Source organism: Thrips palmi, unplaced genomic scaffold, assembly GCF_012932325.1.
Source record: "Thrips palmi isolate BJ-2018 unplaced genomic scaffold, TpBJ-2018v1 HiC_scaffold_2, whole genome shotgun sequence".
Taxonomy (NCBI): Eukaryota; Metazoa; Arthropoda; class Insecta; order Thysanoptera; family Thripidae; genus Thrips; species Thrips palmi.
In genome coordinates this window covers 2,056,521-2,068,766 of record NW_023144629.1, presented here as the reverse complement: position 1 = coordinate 2,068,766, position 12,246 = coordinate 2,056,521, and the positions used below count along the sequence as shown (strand labels likewise).

General features: G+C 41.2%; 2 protein-coding genes across 3 annotated transcripts; one reads left to right on the top strand and one right to left on the bottom strand.

The window, feature by feature from the left end:
• The first annotated feature begins 49 nt into the window (after window positions 1-49).
• LOC117647556 (spatacsin) lies at window positions 50-8,910 on the top strand. Of its 2 annotated transcripts, none has more exons than XM_034389356.1 (32): window positions 50-368; window positions 441-464; window positions 565-670; window positions 785-1,041; window positions 1,121-1,282; window positions 1,378-1,560; window positions 1,664-1,833; window positions 1,926-2,071; window positions 2,164-2,410; window positions 2,486-3,034; window positions 3,117-3,299; window positions 3,370-3,575; window positions 3,685-3,914; window positions 3,994-4,146; window positions 4,222-4,425; window positions 4,509-4,691; window positions 4,780-4,881; window positions 4,958-5,138; window positions 5,238-5,428; window positions 5,520-5,680; window positions 5,748-5,889; window positions 5,962-6,177; window positions 6,274-6,409; window positions 6,518-6,702; window positions 6,786-6,963; window positions 7,038-7,190; window positions 7,272-7,414; window positions 7,496-7,603; window positions 7,688-7,933; window positions 8,023-8,174; window positions 8,254-8,421; window positions 8,495-8,910. In XM_034389356.1, exons 3-32 carry the CDS (start codon window positions 586-588, stop codon window positions 8,688-8,690), a joined length of 5,616 nt encoding a protein of 1,871 aa, XP_034245247.1. In that variant the 5' UTR covers window positions 50-368; window positions 441-464; window positions 565-585; the 3' UTR covers window positions 8,691-8,910. The 2 variants fall into 2 exon arrangements, with proteins under 2 accessions (XP_034245247.1, XP_034245248.1); XM_034389357.1 differs by having other exon boundaries at window positions 441-478.
• On the bottom strand, window positions 8,692-10,779 carry LOC117647558 (BRISC and BRCA1-A complex member 2-like). The gene is made up of 6 exons (XM_034389360.1): window positions 10,450-10,779; window positions 9,935-10,263; window positions 9,726-9,847; window positions 9,375-9,645; window positions 9,120-9,301; window positions 8,692-9,029 (listed from the first exon to the last, which is right to left on the bottom strand). Exons 1-6 carry the CDS (start codon window positions 10,511-10,513, stop codon window positions 8,897-8,899), a joined length of 1,101 nt encoding a protein of 366 aa, XP_034245251.1. The 5' UTR covers window positions 10,514-10,779; the 3' UTR covers window positions 8,692-8,896.
• Between the last annotated feature and the right edge of the window lie 1,467 nt (window positions 10,780-12,246).

Genomic DNA, 12,246 nt, shown 5'->3' with positions numbered 1-12,246 from the left:
GTTGCACATTTTTCTTCCACTGGTTGGACATGCTGGGAACGACCAATCTTCGGACAAGGCCGTGGGTTGCGTCTTGCAGCCGAACTGTCGCCAATGTTTATTTTGTTTTTTGGAGTGTCTTATTTTGGTCACTATTTCTAAGTCAAGAGATGATTTTTATTGATTCCTGTCCCTTAGTCTTCCAAATACTTTATCGTATTGTAAATATGCATTATCACATCGCATGTCTCTTCTGAAATATTTATTCCGTGAAACATAACCCTGTCGTCTATTTTGGTGTTATTGTTGTTATGCCTGTCAAAACGTCATGTCATCTGAACGTTGTGAGTCATTGTCAGGCAATGATTATTTTAAAATTGTGTTTTTAAGTAAGTATTGCTAATGATTTTTTCTTGATGAAGTTAATGCTAAATATTAATGCGTGAGAAATTACTTTTCAGTCGTAATGGTGCACTAGATCAAAGGTCAGCACTTATTTGTATGTTCGATCACTATTCTGATAATGTTTAAACCCTGTCCGTTGTTATCTGTAATGTAAAAGTGGTGTCTAATTTCACTTTCCAGTTCAGAGCTATCTCCAGCAAGATGATGCCCTTGCCGCAACTTCTAGATGGTTTAGGAAGAGGGCGTTCAGAAGTTGTGCAGAAAGCTTTCACTTTACATCATAGAGGTATGCGACTTTCTCTTCTTCAGCTATTTAATAATCAGGCCCAATCATCTCAAAATTTTTGCGCCAGTTTGGTTATAATATTTTCCTATTTCTGTTTTGTTTTTCATTTGCCAGCCTTTAGATCAGAATTTTTGAAACACTTGTCTTCTGGAGCTTCCATCAACACTGAAGAACATATTGGGAGAATGGCTGTTCTTTTTGAAACTATTTTAAACCACTTAAAAAAATGTGACAGAAGCTCTTCTTTTGGTCTAAGTCTTCTTAACCTTACAGCGGACCATATTAAAGTTTTGCAACAAGAGTTGGAGGGTTTCAAGTTGTCAACCAGCTCCAATAATTCTGTGCAGCAAAAGAAAGCAGTTTTAGAATTGGTAACTTTCTTATACAATGCTGCTGATATGCTCAATTTTAAAAATAGCTCTGCAGTTCTAATGAACCTCTGTTTGGCAGTTGAATTTTCATCTGAATCATCTCAAAGCTTTGATGAAAGATATACCTGGGAGCCCAATGCATTCTGCAGCCCCAATCAGGGTTGTTACCTTGGCTCATGTACACTCCAGCTCAACGTCTAATGTTCTGATGAACACTCTGTCCTCAAAATCGGATGAAGATGTAAAGCACTTTGATTTTCTTCATCTTTTACAGATTGTACGTGTTGATTTTTAAGAAATTCCTTGCAAGAATTATTGACTTTTTCCATTTTTCAGGTGGTACGGCATGCTTTACTCAGTGCTGATGCAGTAGACTGTGCTAAAAGAATACTTTTGTCTAGGGGAGAGCGTAGTGCTGCCCAAGTAAATGAGTTTTTTGAAAAAGTTGCTGATACGTACATAAATGAATTGCTTCAAAAAAGGCAAATAGATAGGGCCAAAGATGTTATCTGCAACACTGTAAGTTTTCTATATTCTCTTTAACACCAATTTCAATTTTTTGTTAATTTTTATTGGATGAAGCTTCACAGAAATTGTCTGTTTGTTTTTTCCCTCTTCTTAGGATAGGGATATTTGGCCTACCCTGAAAGGCCTATGTTTGAATACAACTGACACTAACGTCCGAGACTATTTGGCATTAGAGCTCAACTCAATCAGTATGTTGGAACCCTCTGAAATGGAAGCCTGGAAATTCTTAATTTTAATTGAGGGAATCATTAAAAATACAGAGTTGTAAGTTGGATCTTTGTTGTTTCTGGCCCATTCTGCTTTTATTTTCATATTAAAACTAATACCTATCTTTTACCCTCCCCTTCTCTTTAAAGAGGGGTTACCGTTGCAGATGATAGCCTGCAAACTATGACACCTTTGGATGGCAGGAATAAACTTGAGCTTTCAATCGCCAGCCTCCTGGCCTTGCCATGTAATGCTAGATCATCATTGCTCTCAGAACTCTACTTAGAAACCTTAAGTAAGCACATTTTGAATGGTGGATCAAATGGTATTTGCTTCGTTTTTCCTTTTACAACATAATTGACATGTTAATATTTTGTATTGCATCAGATGGAACATTAGAATCAATGTTGAACAAAGATGAGTTTTGGAAATATTTGATATCTTATGACAAGCTTGAAATTTTGTTAAAGTGGATTGATATAAACCACTTGCAGACTGATGCAGAGTCTGAAATGCCTGACAGGCTGACTACATTTCTGTCTTTGTGGGAAATAACTCAAGATATGATAGATTGCATTCCAACATCTAAATGCTCTGTGGCAACTAAAGAATGTTTGTTAGACTACCTTAGCAGGTAAAAGGCCAAATATTTGAGTTTTGTCTTTCACATTTATTTACTTTCCCCTCTTTAAAAAAAATTAAATTGCAGGTTTTCTTTATACACATCTGAAGAGTCCAATGACCTTCACAGACGTTTGCTGAGAGAGATTCATACTAGTCAAATATTTAATGGAATGGATTGTAAAATGAAAGATCTATTTGTTGACTTCTGTGTACAGTGTAATATGCCAGACCTTATGGTGTCCTGTGACATAAAAACTAGCTGTCAATCACCAGCTTGGTTGGGGCTTTATACCCAATATCAGAATTTGAAAAATGACCAGGATCTCAAAACATCTCTGATTGCTGCTATAGAATATTCTGCAGATTATCTAAAAAGTTCTAAGTCTGATAGTAAGTGGCTTTCATTAGTGCCTTTATTACTACCTAAAACGACTTCGCATGAAATGGAGAGCAACTCCATCGTTAAAAGTATGGCGGACCGTGCCGAGCTACAAAGTGCGTTTGGTCATCATCCAAAGCTCATGTCACTGTTGGAAAGCATGAATGAGGACCAAACGCCAGTCGACATTTCACTGCATCAGCTGCTTAAAGAAAAGTTTGTTTATCAAAGACTAAAGGAGCAATCACTTTGCAGGTATTTATCACTGACTCACTGTCACTGACTCAGTTCATTTGTTTATCCATTGCAACTCTATTATTTGCTTCTGACATTTCAGCATGTTTAAGGAAGATAACACTGGCAATGAAGTCGACTTCTCCCATGAGCCTTCTATACTGTTACATGGCCATCAGGAATCTTTAGACTTTCAGTATTTTTTGAAGCAGGGAAGGCCTTGTCATGCATCAATGCTTGTACTTGCTGAAGTGATTCGCAGCTTTGGAAAGCCATCTCGAAAGTTGTAAGTCAATGCAAATTTGACTTGTTAGTTCAGGATTTCCAAGTGTTATTAATTTTTACTGTAACTGCAGGCTGAAGAGATATATACTGCCCGCACATGAATTGGCACTTTTGAACTCCATGGACCCAACTATAACAGGTTCATGTATTGCCTTTATTGAAATGTTAGGGGAATCAACGCTTTCACTGCGTACTCACATTGCAACACTGAATCAAATCGCCTCCTTTGAGTCGGATGACGCATCGACCTGCGACCCAAGCAACAAGATTGCTAATGGTCAGTACATTTCAAATTGAGAGACATTCAAGTCAACAAAATCTTCTTACATTGCTTTCGCCATTTATCAAATACTTGGATACCACATTTATTTATTTTTATTTTTTAGGCTCTCTATTTCAACTTATGATTGATGGGAGAGCTATAAATCCACAAGAAATTTTTGACCTGCTCATGTGCAGTCTTCCTCTAAACATTCATATGCAGGGGCTGGCAGTGCAAATGGCAAACTTGCACAAACTTCCACTTCCCAGAATTTTTTTGGAAAAATGTGCTCAAAATGATGATTGGGTCAACTTTGTATTATTTTGCCAGATCTACAGTTACCCACCAGATATTGTGAGTTCACAATACCTCGATAATGTTCTATGCTTCATGGTCAAAGGTGCCAAGTCCTTTCACCTGTAAATGCTTTCAGATCAAAGATGTAGTTCAGCAATTTAGATCAACAGCATTAAAGGAACATTTTGAGTCATTCCTTCAAAAATATCCAATTTCCATAAAATCTGCCGGCCGGTCTCGTGTAGAGTCTTCCAGACTTAAGGGTACTGCCCAGACCGTCTCATCTGAGGTATGCTGAACAGTGGCTGTGTGTGCTTTATACTGGTGAAAAAAAAAGTGATTTATTTTTGGTTCAATTGCATAGGGTGCTGGTCCAAAAGACTCAGAACACATCACCAACTCATCAAGCTCACAAATCAATGAAGGTGGAGTGCCTCCTCTGGTCAAAGACAGTTTGTTTGGTGTTCTCTTGGCATGCCATGGTAGTGTGGATCCTGCAGAAGCCCTGCTTCATGCTTGTGTGGAAATACCATGCCCTGTTCTAGCTGTGTTGGCAGATTTTTATCAGGTTGAGAGTTTATGACTTTTACATCAACTTTTTTATTCATCCAAATTATTCAAATGCTTACTTTCGTCCTATTATGTTTCTAGGCCAATGATGAAGCCAAAATGGTCGCTTGGCTTGCCAGTTGGCTTCCAAAAGAAGAACGTGTCAAGTATGAGTCTTGTCAGAAGAATATACCATGGCCACCAGACGTGATTGAATCTGTTATTTTGAAATCATTGGAAGTATCTTGTTCTAATCTACTCACTGGTTTCAAATTATTTTTACCGGTAAGAGACATGTTTGAAAAATAGTGTGTGTCATTGTGTCTAGATGGTCTAGATCAATCACCCTGTGATCTTGATTGATTTTTCTCAGGAACACCCTTTAGTGTTAGTTTTAGCTATGATAAATGAATTTTCTAAAAGGGACAAACTTCAAAATGTGCAAAGCTTACATGAATTCCTTACACTAACTGCTGTGAGTATTACAAAGTTTATGTAAGTAGCAGTTTGTTTTGTCATCCTTTATTCAGCTTCATCCTCTTTTGTTTTAGGAATGGGGAATTGAGAAAAGGAGAGAAAAGAGCCCCTGGTGTTTGAACAACGGCCCTTTTGTCATTGAAATTTGTTTAAAAATATTATTTAAGGCTCTGGAGTACCTTCCATCCTCCAATGATAAAATAATATTTGTTCAGATCCTTTGTGAAACATATGCATCTTTCTCTGCTGAACCTGGTACCTTACCTCTCATTTGATTGATCGTTTATTAAAATGATTGTAATGATTTTTTATTTTTTTTAACTTTTACAATACCATGACTTATTTTCTTGCCAGGGACCATTGATAAGTTAAAGACTTTATTAGAAATTTTGGACGTGTTATCAGCCACAGGTGTCCAATTGAATGTCAGCAATTACTTGCAAGACAGCACTGAAGAAATTTTAGCCTGTACTGAAACACTTATCTCCCTGAAATTGTATAAGGAGGCTTCTTTGATTAGTGGTCGAACATTTGTTGTACTAGAGGTAATGTAACAGGAGCAAACAAAGTGTTTTCTGAAAGCTGCTAGTGCTCACACAGGCTAATGAATGGAACATCTACTTATTTTAATTCCAGCAATCTGATAAATTTAAAAAGTGGCTTGAAAATAATTACCAGGATTTCAAAGCATTTTGTGCTGATTGTAATGCCTGTTTTGAGGAGGCTATGGTAGATCCATCAGATGCATTTAAATTTTTCCATACTTGTGTGCCAGATCTGAAAGAAAATGTGGACAGGTAACAAACAGAATTCTGTTTTCTGTTACCATATTTATTGATGTCTAACAATTCTTGTTTGCCATAGATGGAGAGCTTTACATAATGCTCTGAAATGGTTCCAACATTCCATTTCAAATTCAACCCAAAATGATTTGTCATCTCAAGCTGATAAGGTAGAAGTTGACATGTGGAAATGTTGTGTGTGTGGGAGTGATCCAGCAATTTATGTAAGTAACTTTTCATGGTGCTTTTCTAGTTTTGGTTGTAGTAAGATCTTATTATTGTTTATTTATTTTTAGAATATCCTTGTTGAGGAGCTACAAAATTCTGCATTAAGTAAATTATGCACCAAAGAATTAGGAATTGATAATTTTAGTTTTACTGAGGCCTTCCATCAGTGTGACAATACCTGTATAGAACAACCATGTCCCAGTAAACTCGTCAATTGTTTACTTGATGTAGGTGATATTGTATCTGCCAGCCGGGTCTGCAATTTTTTTCAGTCCAATCATCAGGTAATATTTGAACTTCTTGACAAATATGTGCTTTGAAACCTTTTTAACTACAAATTTATAACCTTCTGTTTTGTTATTTGCTCTTTACTTCTACAGGATTTAGAAATAATCCACTCATGTGTAAGCCTTGTTGAGGGGCAGTTAAAAGTCCATGAAATACCAACCCATTGGGTTTTATTTCCGGCCCTGAAATTTGGAGAGACTTGGCAAGATTATTCAGCTAACTCACTCGGTATGCATCATGAATCATGTTCAATTATTCTGTCGCTAAACTTGATATGAACTGCCTCATATTTTTGATCCAAAGACATGCCATTTACTATTATTTTTATTATTTTAGGGAAAGACAAAGGGTTGACCTCCTCGTCAGAAAGTGTAAAATCTTTTCAGAATCATTCAGCCGCCAATTCAAAAGTTTTGTCTGTTATTCAAGAGCTTTGCAAGCAGCTGAAGCATGGGAAAGAAATTGGCAAGCAGTTGGTTGCATGCTATCGGCTTGCTATAAATCTAGGTTTAGCTTACAAAGTAAGTAGGACTGCTTAAGTTGAGTCAGCTCATCACTCATTTAAAAAACACTGACTTTGCATCTGTCTTTTGTTGGAATCCAGGATGTCATAGCCATTACCGATCCTCTGAAGCTGTTGCGCACAGCAATGTCACATACATACTCTGGTGATTACTCTGTGGCGTCTGATATTATGATAGCATTAAGAATGTCGTCTGCTGAAAGAGTTCAATTTCTTAGCCGTGAAATTATAGCAGCTATCAGTAAAGGGCCTGCACCAGGTTAGTTGTCAGTGACTTTAAGTCACTCTCAGTATAAAACAATACAATAATTTCAAACTGTCTTACCACGGCAGGCAATGTCAAGGTCTTTCTTCTATGGGGGCATGACATAGAGCAGTATTTCCAACATTTATTGGAGTTGGTTCCTGACCCCTCTCTCCTAGGCAATGAATTGATGAATATGGTTTGCAAACTGTCAATAACAGATAAAAGTACTCCAAAAACAGGTAAATTTTTGAGTAATATTTTTGAACTCTGACATGTTAAATGTACCTCATATTTTTAAAATGAGTGGTGTTGCTTTACAGTTTTAACCACGGCTGTAGAGCTTTTGGTGAGAGCTCATGACTGTTATGCTGCTGGATGTCACATGGAAGGTATCTCTCAAGTTTTGCGGTCTGTCAGTAATTTCACCCAAATTTTGAAGACCCGCTCAGAATGGGCATTGCTGGTGAGTGAGCAAACGGCCATAGTAAAGTGTGCATACTGCGTTTTTGACAATTCATTGGCTTAACAGTCCAATATTTTCTAGGTTCGTCTCTTGACAGGAATCCAAAGATATACAGAAATGAACTACATCTTTAAGGTGCTGAAGGAAAATGATCACTTTGAGTTTCTCCTTCGGAAAGATTCCTTTAAAGTTAGTGTCACTATTACTGATCTTATTATTTAACCATCAAGGCTATCATGCAAGTCTTCAATTAATTAATTTGTTTTATTTCAGCCCTTGGGCTTTAAGCTAGCTTTATTGGATTGGCTAAGAAGAGAATGCAGCAACGATACAGCACTCCTGAAAATGACAGCAGCTCACTTCCAAATGCACCAGCAGGAGGCAGAGTTATGGCAAAAGGAGGGTAACGATCGTCTGAGTGACCTTGTGGCGTGTGGATTGTCTAACAACCAAAAGACCAAGCAAAGCCTGGAAATGGCTTTGCAAGATTTCAGTCACGCGTCAGAATGTTACTTACAGGTATGTTTGCAACAGTTTTCATGCCTGTGCCCCTTCAAAACTGTTTCTATTGAGAGTAATGTTTCATTAAAAAGTTGTCTCTCCCGCAGGGTGATATGGTAAATCATGCCATGGTGTGTGCTTACCAAGCTGAACTTGTAGCTCTGCAGCAGCATCTTCTGTTCAACCATTCAGAAGGTTCTATTTTGCGTGTCATTCAGCTTGATTCAAAGAGTGTAGGAAAACTCGTCTCAACTTTGGGGTACTTCATAATGCACTTATCATTTTCTGAAGTGTGTCTTTACTTTGCTGCTCTTAATGTATTTCTCTCGCTGCAACAGCTTTCACCAAGCGCTCATTGTGTCAAGGGCATACAACCACCGAACGGATTGGGCGGCAGCTTTATTTTATCATTGTATTTCTCCCGGACTATCTTCTGAGGAATACTTCTCTGCCTGGTCATCCTCCATGGAATTGACTCCATTATTGATACAGAATATCGCATACAGGTAAATTGATTTTTCACAAGCTGCCCCAAACAATAACATATCTTTGATTACTGAAGAAAACATCTTCATTCAGATTGCAGAGAACCACAGGAATAACCCGTGAGATGACCACTAACATGCAGTGGTTGTTAGGCCATGTAAAGGACATGGATGTGCGGTATAAGATCGCTAGTGAGCTGGGCTTAAAGGACATGGTTGAGTCCCTTCTTCAAGCTCCAGAAGTGGCTTATCTGAAGGATACAGTATGGCAAAGTGGTTTTAAAAGATAACTAAAGTGAAATTGTCATATATATTTTTATAAACCTGTTATTATAAAAAATTATATTTTTGTTACATTGTGTATTTGACAGAATACTCTACAGAGAATATGCAGTTAGAATTAACAACCTTACAACAAGTGTACAAAAGAAAAGAAAGAAAGTTGTAATCTCTTACTGGACAAATAAAGAAAACAATCACAAGCGAATTAAAATTTTCAGTCAGCCTTGAGGTCCATTAGAGAATTCATTATAGCTTCAATAGCCACTTGCAAGTCCCACAAACATCCACCATGAACATCATGAGAACTTCCTGAAAGGGTGCGGAGAGAAATCCTGGGATTGGCAGTACTAAAACATAAAATTTTAAAAAAAATATATATACAAGTGTTGCTGGAATATATGTTAATTACTTCCAATGAACAAAACTTTTAGACTGACCTGTGCCTTGGTGTTCGCACTATTAATACAGCACAAAATTTGTCTACTTCAATCCTGTAAGAACTTGTCGTGAAATCAGGTACATCATTTTCTATGGGTATTACAGATAATTGATCAAGTCCAAGAAGGTCAAAGCGCAGACCAAGATGGAACTCTTTTCGTTTCTCAAAGCTTTGATTCTCCTGGAAAAGACACTACTGTCAGTTATCTCATTTCAATCAATTTATGAAGGTACTTTCAGCACATTGACCTCACCTGGTTGAAAGTTTCTCTCAAAATTCGGAGAGCATTGCCAAAGTAGGATGAAAGCCCCTCACTTCTCGAGAAACTAGGGACTTCCAATTCTGATACATCACCACCAAGTAAGTTCCTTAAAACTGGGCCCATGTGTAACAGTACAGCATTTGGTGAAAATTCACGTAAATTGAATTGTAATGCCATTTCACCCAGTATTTCTTCAAAATTCAATAGTTTTTCTACTTGGAGGAACAAAATACTGACTGTGTCGTGAGGGGGCCTAGAAGAGCTGAAAGAGAGTAATTCTGGTTGAGTGTGCCAATGAAAAAAACCGAAGAAAGTATGCCAGAGTACTTCTGGGACACCAACCCTGTGTAATGGTGTGGAATAATGGGAGAGTCTCCTGACAGTACTTGAATTTGGTCTTCTTTAAGTTCAAACTCCTGCACTAGCTTAGAACACTCATCACTGAGGGGTGATCCATCTTTCTCCTATAATTTGAAAAAATATACAAGCAATAATAATAAAGCAGTTCGTAAGACATAATAAAGTAAAGACTAAGTAATTGATTTACTTACTAAACGCTTCAACTGAAATAAAGTATACAAGTTGAGAAGTTCTTGAATGACATTCGTCAGACATTCAGGATTTTCTGTGTCCCAGTTCTCAAGACTTGGAACCCTCTCACATAACATATCAATAGTAAGAAATGATGTGAATGCTTCATCATCAAATAAAAAGTCAGGGGCAAATTCAGGACAGTTCGAATCAAAACGAACTTCCCATACTAACACATAGCCAGCATACGGAATGTGCAACTTGAAGTGGTCGCAAACATTTTTGTCTCGATAAATAGCTGGAGCACTTGTCTGTTCTTCTCTCAACTGCAACGGTTTCAGGAAGCTACCTGTGAAGAGAGCAGTGATGAATTTTATTACCCTATGACAACCACAAAAACGGCACCAACCCATCTTCTATGGCATAACCTTACTGCCATTGGGGAAAAAGCTCCAGCGAAGGAAATTAACAACAGCACAGATGGATACAGACAAAGGAATTTTTGCAAAACCGAAAAAAACAAGTAAAATGTTACCATTGAAAGAGCTATTAAATAGGTGCTCGAGGTGAGGTCGGAAGTTCTTGTCTAGGCTCCTCATGTCGCTCGGTGTTCAAGGAAACGTACAACCAGTCAAACTGCAATGCGCTCGGAAAGACCAGCGGGCATGACACGCAGCAAGGGACTCTTGCAATGAAACCTGTCAAGTGCGACAGGACTCACGGGACAAGACAAGAAAGGAGCAGCGGGCAACACAACCTCCCTTTCTGGCACAACAACAACAACAACACCAGACCGGGAACGGATCAGATCATGAAAAATTCCACAATCAGATGAGGGGGCATGCAGCCTGCTCGGGTTTCCAGGTTTACAGCAGTGTACATTGCCTTCGAGGAGCTCTGCGGAGAGACCAGGCTGGAATATGAGGGCTTCATGCCACTGTAAACGAATTTCGAAACAGACTCGCCGGGCGACGAGTACGACAAGTACGACCACACCGGACGAGATAGCGCCCGCGGATTCGAGGGTAGGCAAACCCGCCAGACGGGCCTGTCCCCCGGGCCTGTCTATCCTGTTCTCCGCGGGCGCCACGGCCACCACGGCGGCGGCCCGTCGCGCTGTCTCTCTCGCAGTCCAGCGGGACCGTGCGGGACGCCCCGCGAGTGCGACAGAGACGCGGCAGACGGGGCGTGGGACGCGACGAGAGCACTGGCGTCTCCTCCAGCAGACCGATTCCGAGAGTCGTTTTCGTTGCTCTGTCTCTCTCGCACTCATGGGGCGGCCCCATAAGTGCGAGAGAGACAGAGCGACGAAAACGACTCTCGGAATCGGTCTGCAGGTGCAGCCTCCTCCTACTCGCATTCGGTGGTCATCTTCGAGGTCGTCGCGGACGTAAGGTGATCTGGGAGCGGCCACCAGCGTCCGCGGGCCGCAACGGAACCATTCATTGTCCCGGCTGCGCCGCGGCCCTTGCAGCAACAAAGGGGACGGGGCAGCGCGGTGGTGAAGAAGTGCCCCTCCGAGACAGAGACAGGCACACGCAAAACGGATCGCGGCGCACAAGGCTACGCCGTGCTGCGCCAGGCTACGCACGACATGAGGCGCCGCGCGGGGCCGGCGGCAGAGAGGCGGCAGAGAGGCGGCAGAGAGGCGGCAGAGAGGCGGCAGAGAGGCGGCAGAGAGGCGGCAGAGAGGCGGCAGAGAGGCGGCAGAGAGGCGGCAGAGAGGCGGCAGAGAGGCGGCAGAGAGGCGGCAGAGAGGCGAAAGGATGCACGGAGAAGGCATTGTCTGCTCCACATGCCCCGGCTCCTTCCGTCTGGAGGCTGGAGGCGGCCATGGACTCCACCGCCACAAAGCACGTCGGCGGGGAGGACAGGAAGGAAGGGGTTGGCGTCCGGCACGGGGTGCGGCGGGCAGGCCGTCGGCCTGCGGTGGCAATTTTAAAAATTTTTGACAGTAAACTCTCAAATTTTGAGACGGTTGGAGAGTCTCCCTCGATAAGCGCCTGGCTGGCTTCGATTTCGTCTGCTGCAGTGCCAGGACATCGGAGGACTGCTCTGGCGTGCCGGACAGGCGTTTCGGTGCGACATAGTCCGGCCGCGTCCAGACGGCTGGGCTCCAGCGTGCAGCCTTGCTGGACAGTGTGTTGTCCAGCGGCGCGGCGCGCCACGCAGGCAGAGGATCGCAGGGCATGAAAGGGAAAGGGAGAAGAAGAGCCGAAGGCGGAGGGCACGGCGACGCAGGGAGACGCAGGGAGACGCAGGGCGGGAGGGTTCGTCTATAAGTAGCTGCCCGCGCAGGACGGGGCCTCCAGTCCGCCTCCATCGAGTGCAC

Bases quoted from the DNA above. Each gene is read 5' to 3' on its own strand.
- LOC117647558 (XM_034389360.1), bottom strand. From the start codon at position 10,513: ATGAGGAGCCTAGACAAGAACTTCCGACCTCACCTCGAGCACCTATTT. The intron at 9,848-9,934 runs GTAAGTAAATCA...TTCAAATTATAG, and splicing joins TATTTCAGTTGAAGCGTTTA to GAGAAAGATGGATCACCCCT. The intron at 9,646-9,725 runs GTTGGTGTCCCA...ACTCTCTTTCAG, and splicing joins ATTCCACACCATTACACAGG to CTCTTCTAGGCCCCCTCACG.
- LOC117647556 (XM_034389356.1), top strand. From the start codon at position 586: ATGATGCCCTTGCCGCAACTTCTAGATGGTTTAGGAAGAGGGCGTTCA. The intron at 3,300-3,369 runs GTAAGTCAATGC...CTGTAACTGCAG, and splicing joins GGAAAGCCATCTCGAAAGTT to GCTGAAGAGATATATACTGC. The intron at 7,934-8,022 runs GTATGTTTGCAA...TCTCTCCCGCAG, and splicing joins CGTCAGAATGTTACTTACAG to GGTGATATGGTAAATCATGC.